This window comes from Coregonus lavaretus (genome assembly GCF_964263955.1).
Source record: "Coregonus lavaretus genome assembly, contig: HAP1_SCAFFOLD_3543, whole genome shotgun sequence".
Classification (NCBI taxonomy): domain Eukaryota; kingdom Metazoa; phylum Chordata; class Actinopteri; order Salmoniformes; family Salmonidae; genus Coregonus; species Coregonus lavaretus.
This window is the reverse complement of record NW_028165264.1, coordinates 38,666-61,440: the sequence shown is the minus strand read 5'-3', so window position 1 is coordinate 61,440 and position 22,775 is coordinate 38,666. Positions and strand designations below refer to the sequence as shown.

Sequence of the window (22,775 nt, the reverse complement as noted above, 5' to 3'; positions counted from 1 at the left end):
TAAGTACAGACAGTAACGTTAGTATAAATCCCCCCGCACAGTCCCCGCAGCCGGACAACTTTCTCATGGCTTCTGGAGGGAAATACTGCTGGAATGCTCAACCGGTGTCGCTCATTCAGCCGACAGAAACCTTCAACCGGTTTTCCCCATTATGTAGCGAGTCGGAGTCTGAGTCTGAGTCTTCTCTAGTCTCTACTCCTCCCGTTACGGGGTCTGAGACTCCGAAGGCTCCCACCATTAGCTCTGACAAATTGAAAACCCTAGTCATTGGCGACTCCATTACCCGCAGTATTAGACTTAAAACGAATCACCCAGCGATCATACACTGTTTACCAGGGGGCAGGGCTACCGACGTTAAGGCTAATCTAAAGATGGTGCTGGCTAAAGCTAAAACTGGCGAGTGTAGAGAGTATAGAGATATTGTTATCCACGTCGGCACCAACGATGTTAGGATGAAACAGTCAGAGGTCACCAAGAGCAACACAGCTTCAGCGTGTAAATCAGCTAGAAAGATGTGTCGGCATCGAGTAATTGTCTCTGGCCCCCTCCCAGTTAGGGGAAGTGACGAGCTCTACAGCAGAGTCTCAGCACTTAATCGCTGGTTGAAAACTGTTTTCTGCCCCTCCCAAAAGATAACATTTGTGGATAATTGGCCCTCTTTCTGGGACTCACCCACAAACAGGATCAAGCCTGACCTGCTGAGGAGTGACGGACTCCATCCTAGCTGGAGGGGTGCTCTCCTCTTATCTACCAACATAGATAGGGCTCTAACTCCTCTAGCCCCACAGTGAAATAGGGTGCAGGCCAGGCAGCAGGCTGTTAGCCAACCTGCCAGCTTAGTGGAGTCTGCCAATAGCACAGTCAGTGTAGTCAGCTCAGCCATACCCATTGAGACTGTGTCTGTGCCTCGACCTAGGTTGGGCAAAACTAAACATGGCGGTGTTCACCCTAGCAATCTTATTAGGATAAAGACCTCCTCCATTCCTGCCATTATTGAAAGAGATTGTGATAATATCGCACATCTCAAAATAGGGCTACTTAATGTTAGATCCCTCATTTCCAAGGCAGTCATAGTCAATGAACTACTCACTGATCATAATCTTGATGTGATTGGCCTGACTGAAACATGGCTTAAGCCTGATGAATGTGCTGTGTTAAATGAGGCCTCACCTCCTGGTTACACTAGTGACCATATTCCCCGTGCATCCCGCAAAGGCGGAGGTGTTGCTAACATTTACGATAGCAAATTTCAATTTACAAAAAAAAAAATGGCGTTTTCATCTTTTGAGCTTCTAGTCATGAAATCTATGCAGCCTACTCAATCACTTTTTATAGCTACTGTTTACAGGCCTCCTGGGCCATATACAGCGTTCCTCTCTGAGTTTCCTGAATTCCTATCAGACCTTGTAGTCATAGCAGATCATATTCTAATTTTTGGTGATTTTAATATTCACATGGAGAAGTCCACAGACCCACTCCAAAAGTCTTTCGGAGCCATTATCGACTCAGTGGGTTTTGTCCAACATGTCTCTGGACCTACTCACTGCCACAGTCATACTCTGGACCTAGTTTTGTCCCATGGAATAAATGTTGTAGATCTTAATGTTTTTCCACAAAATCCTGGACTATCGGACCACCATTTTATTACGTTTGCAATCGCAACAAATAATCTGCTCAGACCCCAACCAAGGAGCATCAAAAGTCGTGCTATAAATTCTCAGACAACACAAAAATTCATTGATGCCCTTCCAGACTCCTTCTGCCTACCCAAGGACGTCAGAGGACAAAAATCAGTTAACCACTTAACTGAGGAACTCAATTTAACCTTGCGCAATACCCTAGATGCAGTTGCACCCCTAAAAACGAAAAACATTTGTCATAAGAAACTAGCTCCCTGGTATACAGAAAATACCCGAGCTTTGAAGCAAGCTTCCAGGAAATTGGAACGGAAATGGCGCCACACCAAACTGGAAGTCTTCCGACTAGCTTGGAAAGACAGTACCGTGCAGTACCGAAGAGCCCTCACTGCTGCTCGATCATCCTACTTTTCCAACTTAATCGAGGAAAATAAGAACAATCCAAAATTTCTTTTTGATACTGTTGCAAAGCTAACTAAAAAGCAGCATTCCCCAAGAGAGGATGGCTTTCACTTCAGCAGTGATAAATTCATGAACTTCTTTGAGGAAAAGATCATGACCATTAGAAAGCAAATTACGGACTCCTCTTTGAATCTGCGTATTCCTCCAGGGCTTAGCTGTCCTGGATCTGCACAGCTCTGCGAGGGCCTGGGATCGGGAGAGACACTTAAGTGTTTTAGTACTATATCTCTTGACACAATGATGAAAATAATCATGGCCTCTAAACCTTCAAGCTGCATACTGGATCCTATTCCTACTAAACTGTTGAAGGAGCTGCTTCCTGTGCTTGGCCCTCCTATGTTGAACATAATAAACAGCTCTCTATCCACCGGATGTGTACCAAACTCACTAAAAGTGGCAGTGATAAAGCCTCTCTTGAAAAAGCCAAACCTTGACCCGGAAAATATAAAAAACTATCGGCCTATATCGAATCTTCCATTCCTCTCAAAAATTTTAGAAAAAGCTGTTGCGCAGCAACTCACTGCCTTTCTGAAGACAAACAATGTATACGAAATGCTTCAGTCTGGTTTTAGACCCCATCATAGCACTGAGACTGCACTTGTGAAGGTGGTAAATGACCTTTTAATGGCGTCAGACCGAGGCTCTGCGTCTGTCCTCGTGCTACTAGACCTTAGTGCTGCCTTTGACACCATCGATCACCACATTCTTTTGGAGAGACTGGAAACCCAAATTGGTCTACACGGACAAGTTCTGGCCTGGTTTAGATCCTACCTGTCGGAAAGATATCAGTTTGTCTCTGTGAATGGTCTGTCCTCCGACAAATCAACTGTACATTTCGGTGTTCCTCAAGGTTCCGTTTTAGGACCACTATTGTTTTCACTATATATTTTACCTCTTGGGGATGTTATTCGAAAACATAATGTTAACTTTCACTGCTATGCGGATGACACACAGCTGTACATTTCAATGAAGCATGGTGAAGCCCCAAAATTGCCCTCGCTAGAAGCCTGTGTTTCAGACATAAGGAAGTGGATGGCTGAAAACTTTTTACTTTTAAACTCGGACAAAACAGAGATGCTTGTTCTAGGTCCCAAGAAACAAAGAGATCTTCTGTTAAATCTGACAATTCATCTTGATGGTTGTAAAGTCGTCTCAAATAAAACTGTGAAGGACCTAGGCGTTACTCTTGACCCTGATCTCTCTTTTGACGAACATATCAAGACTGTTTCAAGGACAGCTTTTTTCCATCTACGTAACATTGCAAAAATCAGAAATTTTCTGTCCAAAAATGATGCAGAAAAATTAATCCATGCATTTGTTACTTCTAGGTTAGACTACTGCAATGCTCTATTTTCCGGCTACCCGGATAAAGCACTAAATAAACTTCAGTTAGTGCTAAATACGGCTGCTAGAATCCTGACTAGAACCAAGAAATTTGATCATATTACTCCAGTGCTAGCTTCCCTACACTGGCTTCCTGTTAAGGCAAGGGCTGATTTCAAGGTTTTACTGTTAACCTATAAAGCGTTACATGGGCTTGCTCCTACCTATCTTTCCGAGTTGGTCCTGCCGTACATACCAATACGTACGCTACGGTCACAAGACGCAGGCCTCCTAATTGTCCCTAGAATTTCTAAGCAAACAGCGGGAGGCAGGGCTTTCTCCTATAGATCTCCATTTTTATGGAACAGTCTGCCTACCCATGTGAGAGACGCAGACTCAGTCTCAACCTTTAAGTCTTTACTGAAGACTTATCTCTTCAGTAGGTCATATGATTGAGTGTAGTCTGGCCCAGGAGTGTGAAGGTGAACGGAAAGGCTGGAGCAACGAACAGCCCTTGCTGTCTCTGCCGGGCCGGTTCCCCTCTCCACTGGGGTTCTCTGCCTCTAACCCTGTTGCAGGGGCTGAGTCACTGGCTTGCTGGTGCTCTTTCATGCCGTCCCTGGGAGGGGTGCGTCACTTGAGTGGGTTGAGTTACTGACGTGATCTTCCTGTCTGGGTTGGCGCCCCCCCCCTTGGTTTGTGCTGTGGTGGAGACCTCTGTGGGCTATACTCGGCCTTGTCTCAGGATTGTAAGTTGGTGGTTGGGGATATCCCTCTAGTGGTGCGGGGGCTGTGCTTTGGCGGAGTGGGTGGGGTTATATCCTTCCTGTTTGGCCCTGTCCGGGGGTTTCTTCGGATGGGGCCACAGTGTCTCCGGACCGCTCCTGTCTCAGCCTCCAGTATTTATGCTGCAGTAGTTTATGTGTCGGGGGGCTGGGGTTAGTTGGTTATACCTGGAGTACTTCTCCTGTCTTATCCAGTGTCCTGTGTGAATTTAAGTATGCTCTCTCTAATTCTCTCGTTCTCTCTTTCTCTCCGAGAACCTGAGCCCTAGGACCATACGTCAGGACTACCGGGCATGATGACACCTTGCTGTCCCCAGTCCGCCTGGCCTTGCTGCTATTCCAGTTTCAACTGTTCTGCCTGCGGCTACGAAACCCCTACCTGTCCCAGACCTGCTGTTTTCAACTCTTAATGATCGGCTATGAAAAGCCAACTGAGAGACCTGAGCCCTAGGACCATACGTCGGGACTACCGGCCGTGGTGACTCCTTGCTGTCCCCAGTCCGCCTGGCCTTGCTGCTATTCCAGTTTAAACTGTTCTGCCTGCGGTTATGGAACCCCTACCTGTCCCAGACCTGCTGTTTTCAAACTCTTAATGATCGGCTATGAAAAGCCAACTGAGATTTATTCCTGATTATTATTTGACCATGCTTGTCACTTATGAACATTTTTGAACATCTTGGCATGGTTCTGTTATAATCTCCACCCGGCACAGCCAGAAGAGGACTGGCCACCCCTCATAGCCTGGTTCCTCTCTAGGTTTCTTCCTAGGTTTTCGCCTTTCTAGGGAGTTTTTCCTAGCCACCGTGCTTCTACACCTGCATTACTAGCTGTTTGGGGTTTTAGGCTGGGTTTCTGTACAGCACTTCGAGATATTAGCTGATGTAAGAAGGGCTATATAAAATAAAATTGATTGATTGATTGAGAGGGGGAAACAGAGAGAAGGGAAGAGAAATGGAGCGAGGTTGAGACATGCTACAATAGTTGTGCTAGAGTCTGTCAGTATGATTCCTATTCTCCTGTTTAGTTCTGGTATTCTGAGGTTATTTACGGTATTCTGAGGTTATTTCCGGTATTCTGAGGTTATTTCCGGTATGTTCTGGTATTCTCCCAGTATGGAGTCTAGTCTGTCTCACCTGTCTCAGAGACGTACTGCACCGGGTCTTTCTTGGCAGGAGGAAGAGGAGGGTATGGTTTCTGGGCCTTCGGCTTCTGCTCCACTACCTCCTCCTCAGAGTCTACAGGACAGAGGGAAGGAGGGATGGGGGAGGGAGATGAAGGGGGGAGAGAGGAGGGAGGGGAGAGGAGGGAGGGGGAGAGGAGGGGAGGGGGGGAGGAGTAAGGAGAGGGGGAGAGGAGGAGAGAGAGGGAGAGGGGAGAGGAGGGAAGGAGGGATGGGGGAGGGAGAGGAGGGAAGGAGGGATGGGGGAGGGAGATGAAGGGGGAGAGAGGAGGGAGGGGAGAGGAGGAAGGGGGAGAGGGGGGAGTAAGGAGAGGGGGAGAGGAGGAGAGAGAGGGAGAGGGGAGAGGAGGGAAGGAGGGATGGGGGAGGGAGATGAAGGGGGGAGAGAGGAGGACGGGGGAGCGGAGGGGAGAGAGGAGGGGAGGGAGGGAGGAAAGAGAGGAGGGGAGGGAGGGAGAGGGGGAGGAGAGAGAGGAGGGGAGGGAGGGAGAGGGGGAGGAGAGAGACGAGGGGAGGGGGGGAGGAGAGGAGTGAGGGGGAGAGGAGAGGGGGGGGAGTAAGGAGATGGGGAGAGGAGGAGAGAGAGGGAGAGGGGGAGAGGGGGAGGAGAGGAGCCGAGAGGAGGGGAGGGAGGGGGGAGTAAGGAGAGGGGGAGGGGAGGAGAGAGGAGGGGAGTATAAATAGCCAGGTGACCACTAACCATTCCATCAGTGTTGTTGACATGACTAACTACCCATTCCATCAGTGTTGTTGACATGACTAACTAACCATTCCATCAGTGTTGTTGACATGACTAACTACCCATTCCATCAGTGTTGTTGACATGACTAACTAACCATTCCATCAGTGTTGTTGACCTGACTAACTAACTAACCATTCCATCAGTGTTGTTGACCTGACTAACTAACCATTCCATCAGTGTTGTTGACATGACTAACTACCCATTCCATCAGTGTTGTTGCCCTGACTAACTAACCATTCCATCAGTGTTGTTGCCCTGACTAACTAACCATTCCATCAGTGTTGTTGACATGACTAACTAACCATTCCGTCAGTGTTGTTGCCATGACTAACTAACCATTCCATCAGTGTTGTTGACCTGACTAACTAACCATTCCATCAGTGTTGTTGACATGACTAACTAACCATTCCATCAGTGTTGTTGACATGACTAACTAACCATTCCATCAGTGTTGTTGACCTGACTAACTAACCATTCCATCAGTGTTGTTGACATGACTAACTAACCATTCCATCAGTGTTGTTGACCTGACTAACTAACCATTCCATCAGTGTTGTTGACATGACTAACTAACCATTCCGTCAGTGTTGTTGACATGACTAACTAACCATTCCGTCAGTGTTGTTGACATGACTAACTAACCATTCCGTCAGTGTTGTTGACATGACTAACTAACCATTCCATCAGTGTTGTTGACCTGATTAACTAACCATTCCATCAGTGTTGTTGACATGACTAACTAACCATTCCTTCAGTGTTGTTGACATGACTAACTAACCATTCCATCAGTGTTGTTGACATGACTAACTAACCATTCCATCAGTGTTGTTGCCATGACTAACTAACCATTCCATCAGTGTTGTTGACATGACTAACTAACCATTCCATCAGTGTTGTTGACATGACTAACTAACCATTCCATCAGTGTTGTTGACCTGACTAACTAACTAACCATTCCATCAGTGTTGTTGACCTGACTAACTAACCATTCCATCAGTGTTGTTGACATGACTAACTACCCATTCCATCAGTTTTGTTGCCCTGACTAACTAACTAACCATTCCATCAGTGTTGTTGACCTGACTAACTAACCATTCCATCAGTGTTGTTGACATGACAAACTAACCATTCCTTCAGTGTTGTTGACATGACTAACTAACCATTCCATCAGTGTTGTTGACATGACTAACTAACCATTCCATCAGTGTTGTTGCCATGACTAACTAACCATTCCATCAGTGTTGTTGACATGACTAACTAACCATTCCATCAGTGTTGTTGACATGACTAACTAACCATTCCATCAGTGTTGTTGACCTGACTAACTAACTAACCATTCCATCAGTGTTGTTGACCTGACTAACTAACCATTCCATCAGTGTTGTTGACATGACTAACTACCCATTCCATCAGTTTTGTTGCCCTGACTAACTAACTAACCATTCCATCAGTGTTGTTGACCTGACTAACTAACCATTCCATCAGTGTTGTTGACATGACTAACTACCCATTCCATCAGTTTTGTTGCCCTGACTAACTAACTAACCATTCCATCAGTGTTGTTGACCTGACTAACTAACCATTCCATCAGTGTTATTGACCTGACTAACTAACCATTCCATCAGTGTTGTTGACCTGACTAACTAACCATTCCATCAGTGTTGTTGACATGACTAACTAACCATTCCATCAGTGTTATTGACATGACTAACTAACCATTCCATCAGTGTTGTTGACATGACTAACTAACCATTCCATCAGTGTTATTGACATGACTAACTAACCATTCCATCAGTGTTGTTGACATGACTAACTAACCATTCCATCAGTGTTGTTGACATGACTAACTAACCATTCCATCAGTGTTGTTGACCTGACTAACTAACCATTCCATCAGTGTTGTTGACATGACTAACTAACCATTCCATCAGTGTTGTTGACATGACTAACTAACCATTCCATCAGTGTTGTTGACATGACTAACTAACCATTCCATCAGTGTTGTTGACATGACTAACTAACCATTCCGTCAGTGTTGTTGCCATGACTAACTAACCATTCCGTCAGTGTTGTTGACATGACTAACTAACCATTCCATCAGTGTTGTTGACATGACTAACTAACCATTCCATCAGTGTTGTTGACCTGACTAACTAACCATTCCATCAGTTGTTGACATGACTAACTAACCATTCCATCAGTGTTATTGACATGACTAACTAACCATTCCATCAGTGTTGTTGACATGACTAACTAACCATTCCATCAGTGTTATTGACATGACTAACTAACCATTCCATCAGTGTTGTTGACCTGACTAACTAACCATTCCATCAGTGTTGTTGACATGACTAACTAACCATTCCGTCAGTGTTGTTGACATGACTAACTAACCATTCCATCAGTGTTGTAGCCATGACTAACTAACCATTCCATCAGTGTTGTTGACATGACTAACTAACCATTCCATCAGTGTTGTTGACATGACTAACTAACCATTCCATCAGTGTTGTTGACATGACTAACTAACCATTCCATCAGTGTTGTTGACCTGACTAACTAACTAACCATTCCATCAGTGTTGTTGACCTGACTAACTAACTAACCATTCCATCAGTGTTGTTGACATGACTAACTACCCATTCCATCAGTTTTGTTGCCCTGACTAACTAACTAACCATTCCATCAGTGTTGTTGACATGACTAACTACCCATTCCATCAGTTTTGTTGCCCTGACATGACTAACTAACCATTCCATCAGTGTTGTTGACATGACTAACTAACCATTCCATCAGTGTTGTTGACATGACTAACTAACCATTCCGTCAGTGTTGTTGCCATGACTAACTAACCATTCCATCAGTGTTGTTGACATGACTAACTAACCATTCCATCAGTGTTGTTGACATGACTAACTAACCATTCCATCAGTGTTATTGACATGACTAACTAACCATTCCATCAGTGTTGTTGACCTGACTAACTAACCATTCCATCAGTGTTGTTGACATGACTAACTAACCATTCCATCAGTGTTGTTGACATGACTAACTAACCATTCCATCAGTGTTGTTGACCTGACTAACTAACCATTCCATCAGTGTTGTTGACATGACTAACTAACCATTCCATCAGTGTTGTTGACCTGACTAACTAACTAACCATTCCATCAGTGTTGTTGACCTGACTAACTAACCATTCCGTCAGTGTTGTTGACATGACTAACTAACCATTCCATCAGTGTTATTGACCTGACTAACTAACTAACCATTCCATCAGTGTTGTTGACATGACTAACTAACCATTCCGTCAGTGTTGTTGACCTGACTAACTAACCATTCCATCAGTGTTGTTGACCTGACTAACTAACCATTCCATCAGTGTTGTTGCCCTGACTAACTACCCATTCCATCAGTGTTGTTGCCCTGACTAACTAACTAACCATTCCATCATTGTTGTTGACATGACTAACTAACCATTCCGTCAGTGTTGTTGACATGACTAACTACCCATTCCATCAGTGTTGTTGCCCTGACTAACTAACTAACCATTCCATCAGTGTTGTTGCCATGACTAACTAACCATTCCATCAGTGTTGTTGACATGACTAACTAACCATTCCATCAGTGTTGTTGACATGACTAACTAACCATTCCATCAGTGTTGTTGCCATGACTAACTAACCATTCCATCAGTGTTATTGACATGACTAACTAACCATTCCATCAGTGTTGTTGCCATGTCTAACTAACCATTCCATCAGTGTTGTTGCCATGACTAACTACCCATTCCATCAGTGTTGTTGCCATGACTAACTACCCATTCCATCAGTGTTGTTGCCTTGACTAACTAACCATTCCGTCAGTGTTGTTGACATGACTAACTAACCATTCCATCAGTGTTGTTGACATGACTAACTACCCATTCCATCAGTGTTGTTGCCCTGACTAACTACCCATTCCATCAGTGTTGTTGCCCTGACTAACTAACCATTCCATCAGTGTTGTTGCCCTGACTAACTAACTAACCATTCCATCAGTGTTGTTGACATGACTAACTAACCATTCCATCAGTGTTGTTGCCCTGACTAACTAACTAACCATTCCATCAGTGTTGTTGACATGACTAACTAACCATTCCGTCAGTGTTGTTGACATGACTAACTAACCATTCCATCAGTGTTGTTGACATGACTAACTAACCATTCCATCAGTGTTGTTGCCATGACTAACTAACCATTCCATCAGTGTTGTTGACCTGACTAACTAACCATTCCATCAGTGTTGTTGCCATGACTAACTAACCATTCCATCAGTGTTGTTGACATGACTAACTAACCCTTCCATCAGTGTTGTTGCCATGACTAACTAACCATTCCATCAGTGTTGTTGACCTGACTAACTAACCATTCCATCAGTGTTGTTGACATGACTAACTAACCATTCCATCAGTGTTGTTTACATGACTAACTAACCATTCAATCAGTGTTGTTGCCATGACTAACTAACCATTCCATCAGTGTTGTTGACCTGACTAACTAACCATTCCATCAGTGTTGTTGCCATGACTAACTAACCATTCCATCAGTGTTGTTGACATGACTAACTAACCATTCCATCAGTGTGGTTGCCATGACTAACTAACCATTCCATCAGTGTTGTTGCCATGACAACACAGACACAAGCAGCTTGTTAGTGGCTGGAGCGTACAACAGGTCCTTCTCTCTCCACCTTGGGAGGAAACCCTCCTTAACTTAAGACTCCATGTCATTAGTTCCAGAAGCCACATGCAGGATGACCCCATATTCTATGACAACAGTCAGAGAAAGTATTTTGTTTTTCCGAAGGCCCGTTGGACATCACTGCTCACTGTCCATTTGAGTTTACAACCAAAACAGGTTCAATGAATATGGAAGAGTAGAAATACTGGACGATAAAGTCTGAATGATCCAATAGTTACACAGAGGCATATTTATATATGTTGAGCACGACAAATCATTTTGGTTTACTGCTATACGTCTGTCTACTGCAAATCACTATGACCCCGCCCCTCTGACCTCGCCTCTCTGACCCCACCCCTCTGACCTCGCCTCTCTGACCCCGCCTCTCTGACCCTGCCTCTCTGACCCCGCCCCTCTGACCCCGCCTTTATGTCCTATGACCTCCTTGTGTTAGGCCGGGATTCAGCCTAAACCATGTATATGTCGGCTCAATTGGAAATGACCATTAAATGGCCTATTCTAAAAAACCATGGACAGTTATACCTCCACTGACAGAGGTGCAGTCGGAATTATTACCTGACTCAATGACCATTAAATGGCCTACAGAGGTGCAGTCAGAATTATTACCTGACTCAATGACCATTAAATGGCCTACAGAGGTGCAGTCGGAATTATTACCTGACTCAATGACCATTAAATGGCCTACAGAGGTGCAGTCGGAATTATTACCTGACTCAGTGACCATTAAATGGCCTACAGAGGTGCAGTCGGAATTATTACCTGACTCAATGACCATTAAATGGCCTACAGAGGTGCAGTCATCATTATTACCTGACTCAATGACCATTAAATGGCCTACAGAGGTGCAGTCAGAATTATTACCTGACTCAATGACCATTAAATGGCCTACAGAGGTGCAGTCGGAATTATTACCTGACTGAATGACCATTAAATGGCCTACAGAGGTGCAGTCAGAATTATTACCTGACTCAATGACCATTAAATGGCCTACAGAGGTGCAGTCGGAATTATTACCTGACTCAATGACCATTAAATGGCCTACAGAGGTGCAGTCGGAATTATTACCTGACTCAATGACAGCACGCTTCTTTCTCTTTTTATCACCGTCCTTCTTCTTCTCCTCCACCTTGGGGCTGGTGATCTGGAACACATCATCATCATCACCATCATCATCATCACCACGGTCATTATAACCACAGTCATTGTAATCATAAGCTTAGCAGTGTGGTTAGGGTTAAGAGATTGTAGAAATAGCCGAGGTTTAGCAGTTTGTGGCTATAGAAGCTAGCGCCGACCAGTTCACTGACTAAAGACGCTGGTTTATAATAATATAAATATATACCTTGGTCGCAATTTTCTTTTTCTTCACTTCTTCGTCTGTTGACACGGATTTCTTCTTCTTCTTCTTGGACTCCTCCTCTGTGTTGAGGATTTCATTCTGAGAGGGTTTCTGCGCTGCGGGTTTGCTTGGTGCAAAGAACCGCCTGATGTCCTGAGAATGGAAGGAGAGGGTTAAATTAGTCCACTGTGCCTCATTGGCACCCTATTCCCTATATAGTGCACTATAGGGTTCTGGTTAAAAGTAAGTAGTGCACTATATATCGGAATAGGGTGTGATTTGGGATCAACCGTAGACGTGAAATGACATTTGATTTGAAGACGTATTGAAAAGTTACACATGCACGATATGTGGCAAGGGCCAGATGCTGTATCTAGTTCAAGTACCGTCAACTTAATCAGCTTTATGATCTGCCCATGTAAAAATGCCACTTGTTGCCATAACTCGTTGTCAATATTGACAACACGACTGCCATTTTTTTCCATGTTTGCCATGTAAACAGCTGACTAGCGAGTTCGTTAGCTACATGCATTGTTTTTCATGAGCACGATAGCTAGTTAAGAAATCCAACTAAAATAACCAAATAGGGCAACTAGAGGTGGTGTCTAGCTGGCTAACTAGCTTTTATCCACACTGCTAGCCTGCTAGCTAACACATGGCCAAAACGTCCCATTCCCCCCCATGCAATACCAAAAACTGGTTTTTATTTCTCCGGGGAATGAGTTGATGAATTCGGACAATCGATGCATAGACGCCGTGACTTACCATAATCAACTAAATAAGGGAGTTTTCTTATTGATTGTGATGATACTAGTTGACAGCGCAGCTTCTGGAAAAACCCCTTCCTTGGCGCGAAGTATGATGAGAGAGGAAGAGGAAGAGGAAGGCCCAACTCGGCGGAACATCTGTCTCCCCTCCAGCAGGTGGCGTTTTGTTTCGCACCAAAACCAAGCAAGTCGTTTTTTGGTCAATGAGAGACTGTCGAATTTGGTCAACAAAAACATGAAAGGGCTTATTTGCTATGCGAGGTTTTTATTTGATCGAATATAAGTTTCGTAATGCTTAAGTTGTTACCGGGTGTACTGGTATAAGTAGGACACGTGACATCCCGGTACATTTCAGAATAAACACTTTATATATGGTAGAGCGTGGCACTTGCAACGCCAGGGTTGTGGGTTCGTTTCCCACGGAGGGGCCAGTATGAAAATGTATGCATTGTAAGTCGCTCTGGATAAGAGCGTCTGCTAAAATAAAAAAATAATATCTGAGATGGCTATGCATATTCATAGCATGAGGCTAGCAGCATAGCACCGCTCCCCAATTGAATACAGGCGGTTGACGTTATCATATGGAGGACTAAAAGTGCCACAATTAAATAAATAAATACACCATTAAATAATTACTTAAATGTGTCATTAATTAATTAAAATTAGAATTAAATACATAAATGTGTAATTAAATGTATCATTAATTAATTCAAATACCGATTCATTTTATGTAAAATACATATATAATTATTTCACTATTTACATTTACATTTCATGATCCTGCATTGCAGTGATTCATGAATTACTTAAAACTGTCAAACTGACCCATCAAAGTCAGTGGGCGGGGCTAACGCGAATCTAGTCTGATCCATTGCTTTGGTCTGAAGTAGAGTAGGCCAACCCGGATAGAGACAATGGAGGATCTCCGTGAACTTTCCAGGGAGTTGGTTAGAGACATTTTAAACTTAGCAGAGGATGTAGAAGCAGGACCTGCTGACCCAGAGCATGTAGCTAGTAAAGCAGAGGAACTTATTGAAGTTGTTGGAGTCATTTCCGCACTTTCCGACGAAGATATCGACCACAGAGTGATTGCAAATCTAGAAGAAGTTGTCCACCGCTTCTCTGGTACCAGGGCACTTCAGGCCCAACACACACAGGGACCGGGGCGTTTGGCGTTTGACATACCGAGTGCAGTTCTGGAGCATCAACTTCTTTGTGGAGTTCCCGCAGTTCAAATTGCAGCGATGTTCGGTGTGTCAAAGAGGACCATCAGGAGGCGCATGCAACAATACAGTTTAAGGTATTTACACTAAATTCATGAGTTTTCTGTTTATGAATTGCTGCTCTCATACACTCGGAAAGAATATGACGTTTAAGGTAACATTACTTGATGTTGTGTTTTTCTTGTTTGTACAGAAAGACAGATCTCTATTCAGCTGTGAATGATGAGGAGTTAGACCGTATTGTAAGTGAAATTCACAGAAGTCATCCAAACACCGGCTACAAGCTAATGCGTGGTCACCTGAATGCAAGAGGTGTGCATGTTCCAAGTGAGTAGATAATAATATGGGCATTATTTAAATGTATTTTTAATTTGGAGCTCTGCCCCTTTGAAAGGTGAAGGAAGCCCGCTTATGGAAAGACATCGCCTCTGAGATGTAGAATGTGTAGAAGAAATGTGAAGAGAAACACACATTTCAGGACGGCTGACTTGTATCATCAGGATAGACATGTCCTGTGATTTTTAGCCTCCTGTTTAATAGAGGTGGAACAATATCTGACAGTAATATTCTCAGCTGTCCGGATGTGCCCCTGCTGTAAAGGGTATAATATAATCATAGAAAAGCAAAATATCATAGGAGGCAAAAAATCTCAGGTCATCTCTGTTCGAGCATGTGGTATCTATCTATCTATCTATCTATCTATCTATCTATCTATCTATCTATCTATCTATCTATATATGTGTGTATATATATGTATATGTGTATATATATGTATATGTGTATATATATGTGTGTATGTATATATATATAAATATATGTATGTATGTATATATGTATGTATATGTATGTATGTATGTGTATATAGATACTTTAAATGAAACATTTACTATAGATTATTGTCTCTTTAAAATCTCCCGAGCTTTTAAAGATCAACCTGTGAGCTGTAGTTTCTACAGTGCATACTATGCAAAGCTGTATTATTTTAAAAAACTGAATAAGTAACATTTCATTTCTCACTGCCTTGGTGACCAAAAATAACAATCTTGTGTAAGGACATGTCAAACTAGTTTTAAGTACAAGACTGATTATGCTTGTCATCCATTCAGGTTCCTGAAGAATATGGGATCGATTGGAACGGACCTCACTGCCTTCATCGAGGCACTGTGTCAGTCCCCGAGGTTCAGCTGGCCCGTGAGCTCTCAGATGAAGAGGTTGCAATTTTGCCAGCTCCAGGAGTTTCTGTTACTGATGCACTTAGACTATATGTAGAGACTGTGGAAGTGTTATCAAGAATCTTAGACTGATGTCCAACCCATGTTTTTATTTGTTGTGTTAGAACAAGCAAGGAAAAACTGAAAGTTTACTTTCCTTTTAAAAGAAAGGAAAAAAAGCTGTTTCTTTGAAGCTTCCTGTCTCATTATGGTCCACAGAATGACTAACATGAATGCTGTACTGTTAGCACTGAAGGTGCAGAACAGTTTGATTTTAGTAAATGGAAGAAAAAAAAGTCAACTACTGCACAGTGTGTTAATGTTTTCAAAGACACTGAACTTGTGTCAATTCCGGAAGATCCCAAGACATGGAAAGATCTGAAACTGTGTCCTTCTGTTCCGGTGTAAGATCTTCATGTTCAAGCTAGAATTAAGACCATACAAGTTATTATATCTGCCCAAGCAATATTTTTTACATGGCAAAGTTTCTTTTAGGTTACATACCAGTTCTATGATGCTCCTGATGTGCAGATCAGGACAGTCTTCTGTAACAACAGTAGCCATTTCAGGGTCCCCATTGAACAGTACATGAATTACAGCAGGACTTAGTCCTGTGACATGGGGACCATCATGCAGAAAGGTGTGGCCCAACATCCTTCCTGCAACCCGGAAGAGGTTGCTTTCAATAAGTGCCTCTGATGCTGCTGGAACAAGATGGTCAGGTTCACCCTCAAATAGCAGTGTTCGGCCCATTCCTCCTGTAAAGTACCAAGAGAGCAGGGAATAAAGTCACAACAATTAACCTCTTAAATACATTAAATAAAAATGTATGATAGATAGATAGATAGATAGATATATTACATCATACTAGTGGCGATTACTTGGCCTGTGGTATTGCTGCTTGTAGAATTCACTTAAACCAAATTGTAGCCTACTCCAAAATGACTTACAGAAGGACCCCAAACCACTTCAAATTCAATTCCCCTGTATACCCTACTACAGACTTACCTGACACAAAACATTGCCCACCGGCCCTCCGCTAAACAGCACATATCCGCGTTCATCAACCACCAGAACGTACGTGTACGCGTGTGTGTGTGTGCGCGCGCATAGAGAGAGGCGGTGTAGAGTGAGTCACGACACAAACAGGTGCTCAGTCAGCGTTGCATGCAGTGTGAGAATGGCAAGCAGCAAGAGCGGCAAAAGCCAATGTGTGCTTCTTTTACCTATATATGTAACGCTGTCTTTTGCGTTTATCCAAACGTCGTCAAACTTGGCACTGCACTTACTCGTGACCAGAGCAAGACACCTGTCAAGTTTGAAATCCATCGGACTAACTGAGAGACATGCGCTACAGACAGACATTTCTGCAATTTATAGATGGATTAACCTTCAAAAAATTAGTAAGATACTTACCAAGATCTAGACTGAATCCAAACTGGAGTTTGGATATGATTGTTGTCATAAAGTACCGCATCACTCCCTCTCCGATAGCAACATCACCTGAAATAAAATACTGATAATAACACTGGAAAAAAAGTGGCGGCCTAATACAGGTAACTGGATTTGGTAACATTTAACAAGAAAGGGAGAAAAACTTCTATTGGCTGTAATTCTAGAATAGCATCCTTAATATTGATTATTCCAGATAACAAGAGTATATTGTGCACAATATTCACATAGATACATATAACATTTTTATCAATTATATAATTTTGTGCATTCCATTCTCCCATTTAACAATTCCATATAAGCTACTTGAGTGGTATAAACTGTACTGATGTATTTATATTATAAATGTTATATTACTTACCAACCAGAGTACAATGAAGTGGACATGCCCATTCTTGCTGCTGTTTATAGAATAAGAGAAGCTCCCGTTCCCTGTCCTCTTCAGAGTCCCTTACATCCATCTTCATTCTAAGTGGTTTCCCAGTTGCATGTTCCCTTAGCAGATTCTCTTTGAAAACTTTGGCAGCTTGAGTGGGTTCTTTAATAAGCTTCCATTCTAAACAAACAACAACAATAAAGTTATCTATTACAGAGAGACATATTGTGAGTTGGCATGTTACCTGCATATACAGATATCCTCTCACTCTACAGAACAGGAGGAAAATTCTGTTCATTTCACTGACAAAACGTGAGACCCAACATCTTCAGAACCTGTCACAACGCTGAGTTGACATAAAAACAGCACTACTAAACAACTACAACTAAATATTAGAAAAATAGAAAAACCCAGTTGCATGTTATTAATTGTCTGTAACTGTATTATCTTATCTAATTATATCCTACAGGTGTTATCTTTCTATTAACTTTTCAGTTACACACAATCTTATAGCAACACTATTGTGATGACACAAACCACTGTCTGTTTCTTTGCGATCCAACTCCTCGTTGACAATCACTGCCGGTACTACTGCACTCTCAGCTGATGTTTCAGGCCTCACTGGAACACTGTCACTGACTAGGGCTGTCTCACTATCATTTTCTTCACTTTGGCCTCCCTCTTGTTCTCTTTCTGATTCCTGCATGGGTGTCCTTGAAGTTAACACAATTGAAATGATGGTCATACTCGCTTATTTGTGTGCACAACAATAAGAGAGACATATTCCCAAAGAAAATAAATTATGCTACCCTTGCATTGCTTTAAGAAGTACATACCCATTGCAGCTCAATCTGTGCAGCTTCATCTCTGAAAAGGGAACTTCCTTCTGACAAGTGATGCAGGGGATGACTGGACCAGAGGCAGGACGTGAGCTCTCCTAACAACAACAACAAATTGCTTTTAATTAATGATTAAAAGTCACCAGTAATCTTTGTTTTGATTATGTATTAAACTAAGTCTCTGTAAATGTATGTACACAATCTAAGGGTAGATCCTGTTGAAGTGGACGTATGTAGATTGTAGCCTGTCCAATCATCGTCGATGGATCTTTCAGATAGGCAAGGGTGTATCCAGTGCTGGGACACTGAAGCAACGCAAGATTTCGACTGCGAGTAGATCCTACAAGTTTTAGAAATTCAAAGCCTCCCCCTTGTTGGAGCTTCGGAAACACTTCCATCAGTTTATTTGTTATAACCATGGGATCGTGGTCATTCCCTGGAGAAAAAAACAAAACAAAATCATAACTCACCTCACCTTAAATTAAGCAAATAAGCCTGTGATAACTATTATTGACACTATGAACACCAATTAAGTTTGAGTCACTATAAAAAGAAATGCAAATAATTTCAACAAGCCACAGACAGTACAAACTTTTTTTACTTTTGGTAAATGCCTAGTTTCGCACTGACCTGAAAATGTTACTTTTTGCTCTCCAAGTCCTGAAGTAAGAAGTTCAGCTTTAAACAGTACGCTTGGAATTTTATCCGCATTGTGGTCAGCCAAACAACAGACAGTGTGTGTGTGTAGCTTCTTCGGCTAACTTGGACTTGTGCTGGTCGTCTCGTCATATTCCTTCTGGCTCCAATGTTATATGGCGCAAAGAGCCTTGCTACCTCCGCTGCAACACAGAAAAACGTAACAGCTCAATGGTCACCAGTCAGCTAAAACAGCCTCTACTTCTATCTTGGGATGCTCAAGCCAGCTAACACCATTTAGCCGATTAGCGAACTAGCTAGGTTTATGCTTCCCCCCCTAAACCAACGTAGAGGTGAATAGCGCCACCCAGTGTATTGGAATGTGTTCAGTAGCTCTGCATCAATCCATTATCCGGAATTGATTTGTCTTGGCTTGATGCAGAGGGTAACCAATCAGGCGTTAGGTTCCGCCTACCAACTTTTGATGGGTCAGTTTGACAGTTTTAAGTAATTCAGGAAGCACTCCAACGCAGGACCATGAAATGTAAATGTAAATAGTGAAATTATTATATATGTATTTTACATAAAATGAATCGGTATTTGAATTAATTAATGACACATTTAATAACACATTTATGTATTTAATTCTAATTTTAATTAATTAATGACACATTTAAGTAATTATTTAATGGTGTATTTATTTATTTAATTGTGGCACTTTTAGTCCTCCATATTATCAAACCTCATCCAATATTCACAAACAAAGATTAAGAATAATGAGATGTATCCACCAGTGACGGTCGGTTCCGTTTAAGGTGAGGGAGGATGATATTTTTGTTTATGAGCATGGCCTTATTTCTATTACAGCATATTGGATGACAGTCATTCATATTCCATTCACCGAGCTCAAAGTAACATCGATAGGTTTATTTTTTATTTTATTTTTTTTCACCTTTATTTAACCAGGTAAACCAGTTGAGAACAAGTTCTCGTGGTCCTCTGTAGCTCAGCTGGTAGAGCACGGCGCTTGTAACGCCACGGTAGTGGGTTCGATCCCCGGGACCACCCATACACAAAAAAATAAATGTATGCACGCATGAATGTAAGACGCTTTGGATAAAAGCGTCTGCTAAATGGCATATTATTATTATTATTTGCAACTGCGACCTGGCCAAGATAAAGCAAAGCAGTGCGATAAAAACAACAACACAGAGTTTAGGCTACTACATGATACTCACATTTCCCATGTACCCATCATGAGGTTGCTACAACCTAGCCTATGAATGGGTAATCAAGCTGACAGTGACACATTCAGTACCGCCTTGCACACTCTTGCCTGCATCTAGAGCAAAATAGGCTGCTGGAAATACTGTAGCTGATCTATTGACTACTGTGAAGTGGGTCCTATTAAATGAGAGATGGGACGAATGGTAGCCAATCCTAACTTGTTGTTGGCCTATAGGATATTTGGCGAGTATCAACTTTGTTCTGCAATATTATATGCCTATTTCTAATTATTTTAGAATGTAAAGATGAATTGATTTTCACTAACGGCAAATGATTGCATCTTGTTATTAACCTTTTTATTGTTATGAATAAGCGTGTCCATCATATCCCACATTTACACAAAATACTAATCTACTTGCCTTCCTGCAATGCAATACTTCAACCGCTAGAAACTGTGAATACGCATGGTCTAAAGTTAGCGGGAAGGTGAGTGTGTCTGTCTGTGTGTCTGTCTGTCTTCACATATTTCTATATTTCTTAATTCCATTATTTTACTTTTAGATTTGTGTGTATTGTTGTGTATTGTTAGATACTACTGCACTGTTGGAGCTAGGAACACAAGCATTTCACTACACCCACAATAACATCTGCTAAATATGTGTATGCGACCAATAATATTTGATTTGATTTAAATGGCCCCTGGGTGTGAGAATTTAATTATTGAAAAATATATAGAGAAACGTTGGTAAACCAATACATAGTCAGGGTTGGGGTCGATTTCATTTAAATTCCAGTCAATTCAGGAAGTAGACTGACATTCTAATTCCAATTCTCCTCAATGCTTTTCAATGAAGACTATTTGGATTTGGAATTTGGTTTCCTTTCTGACTGGACTGGAATTCAAATGGAAGTGTCTCCAACCATGTACATAGTCTCTATGAAAATATAGACCTTAATGATATTTTTAGTAAAAGGTAAATATTGTGTTTATTATCCTGTAGTGGGTTAATCTCTCTGTGTGTGTCTGTGTTTGGGTATATGCTTTAGTGTGTGTGTGTGTGTGTGTGTGTGTGTGTGTGTGTGTGTGTGTGTGTGTGTGTGTGTGTGTGTGTGTGAGAGAGAATCTCCCTCCCCTTGTTTCTCCCTCCCCCCTGTTTCTCCCGCCCCCCTCCCTCCTGTTTCTCCCTCCCCCTGTTTCCCCCTCCCCCCTCCCTCCTGTTTCTCCCTCCCCCGTTTCCCCCTCCCTCCTGTTTCTCCCTCCCCCGTTTCCCCCTCCCTCCTGTTTCTCCCTCCCCCGTTTCCCCCTCCCTCCTGTTTCTCCCTCCCCCGTTTCCCCCTCCCTCCTGTTTCTCTCTCCCCTTCCCTCCTGTTTCTCCAACCCCCCTCCCCCTGTTTCTCCCTCCCCCTGTTTCCCTCTCCCCCCTCTTCCCTGTTTCTCCCGCCCCTCTCCTCTCCCCTCCACAGCAGAAGAAGGCCAAACCCTCTAAGGAGTCCAAAAAGGAGAAGGCAACAGCCGGGGATTCTGGGAAGGGAAAGGGCAAAGGCAAGGGCAAAGCCAGGAAGTGACCCCTAACCTCTGACCCTTGACCTCTGACTATGAGAAAACTAAAGTAGTGCACTATGTAGGGAATAGGGTGCCCTTTGGGACACAATAGTATCTACTATCTACTATCCCTATATCATATTAGCACTGTGGGTTTGGAAGGTCTGTATGTCTGAATGATAACTGTGTGTGTGTGTGTGTGTGTGTGTGTGTGTGTGTGTGTGTGTGTGTGTGTGTGTGTGTGTGTGTGTGTGTGTGTGTGTGTGTGTGTGTGTGTGTGTGTGTGTGTGTGTGTGTGGAGTGATGGCCCAGTAAATCTGTGTGACATGTAAATATGTACCTTGTAGGATAAAGATGCTGTTTCTTTCAACTGCTCACCGGAGAGACCGCACCTTTCTAGTCTAACTACAGTTAAGCACTTCTGACTGATGGACCAGAGAATGGCAGAAATGTTTATATTTTGTAAAGATTTTCGCTGATAATAGACGACTGAATACTGGTATTGTGGCGCGACGTGGTTGCTTTCTGTGTTTATGGTTGAAATACAGTCTCTTGATCTACGTGGGGAAGATATTTTTGTTAAAATCATAAATTAGTGGAGATATACAGTACCAGTCAAAAGTTTGGCCACACCTACTCATTCAAGGGTTTTTCCTTTATTTTTACCATTTTCTACATTGTAGAATAATAGTGAAGACATCAAAACTATGAAGTAACACATATGGAATCAGGTAGTAACCAAAAAAGTGTTAAACAATCAAAATATATTTTATATTTGAGATTCTTCAAAGCAGCCACCCTTTGCCTTGATGACAGCTTTGCACACTCTTGGCATTCTCTCAACCAGCTTCACCTGGAATGCTTTTCCAACAGTCTTGAAGGAGTTCCCACATATGCTGAGCACTTGTTGGCTGCTTTTCCTTCACTCTGCGGTCCGAGTCATCCCAAACCATCTCAATTGGGTTGAGGTCGGGTGATTGTGGATATGTGTTATTGCATAGTTTTGATGTCTTCACTATTATTCTACAATGTAAAACAATTAATAAAAACCCTGGAATGAGTAGGTGTGTCCAAACTTTTGACTGGGTCCTCTGTAGCTCAATTGGTAGAGCATGGCGCTTGTAACGCCAGGGTAGTGGGTTCGATCCCCGGGACCACCCATACGTAAAAATTTATGCACACATGACTGTAAGTCGCTTTGGATAAAAGCGTCTGCTAAATGGTATAATATTAATAATATTATACTCTACCTGCTAGAAGGATATTAAACGACATTATTGATGTACCCCTA

General features: G+C 42.5%; 1 protein-coding gene and 1 long non-coding RNA gene across 3 annotated transcripts; both read right to left on the bottom strand.

Annotated features, from left to right (window-relative positions):
• Positions 1–5,340: 5,340 nt before the first annotated feature.
• On the bottom strand, positions 5,341–13,092 carry LOC311116048 (uncharacterized protein; the record flags this gene model as incomplete). The annotated part of the gene is made up of 4 exons (XM_084191181.1): positions 12,976–13,092; positions 12,214–12,363; positions 11,937–12,012; positions 5,341–5,442 (listed from the first exon to the last, which is right to left on the bottom strand). Coding segments are annotated over exons 1-4 (331 nt in total), but the record flags the coding sequence as incomplete, so codon positions are not given.
• A 2,408-nt stretch (positions 13,093–15,500) lies between these two features.
• Positions 15,501–18,177, bottom strand: LOC311116047. 2 transcript variants are annotated; one of them, XR_014611345.1, is made up of 5 exons: positions 18,076–18,177; positions 17,225–17,419; positions 16,828–16,914; positions 15,916–16,169; positions 15,501–15,835 (listed from the first exon to the last, which is right to left on the bottom strand). It is a non-coding gene; the product is annotated as an uncharacterized lncRNA (long non-coding RNA). The 2 variants fall into 2 exon arrangements; XR_014611346.1 differs by lacking the exon at positions 18,076–18,177 and adding an exon at positions 17,777–17,953.
• Positions 18,178–22,775: the final 4,598 nt, after the last annotated feature.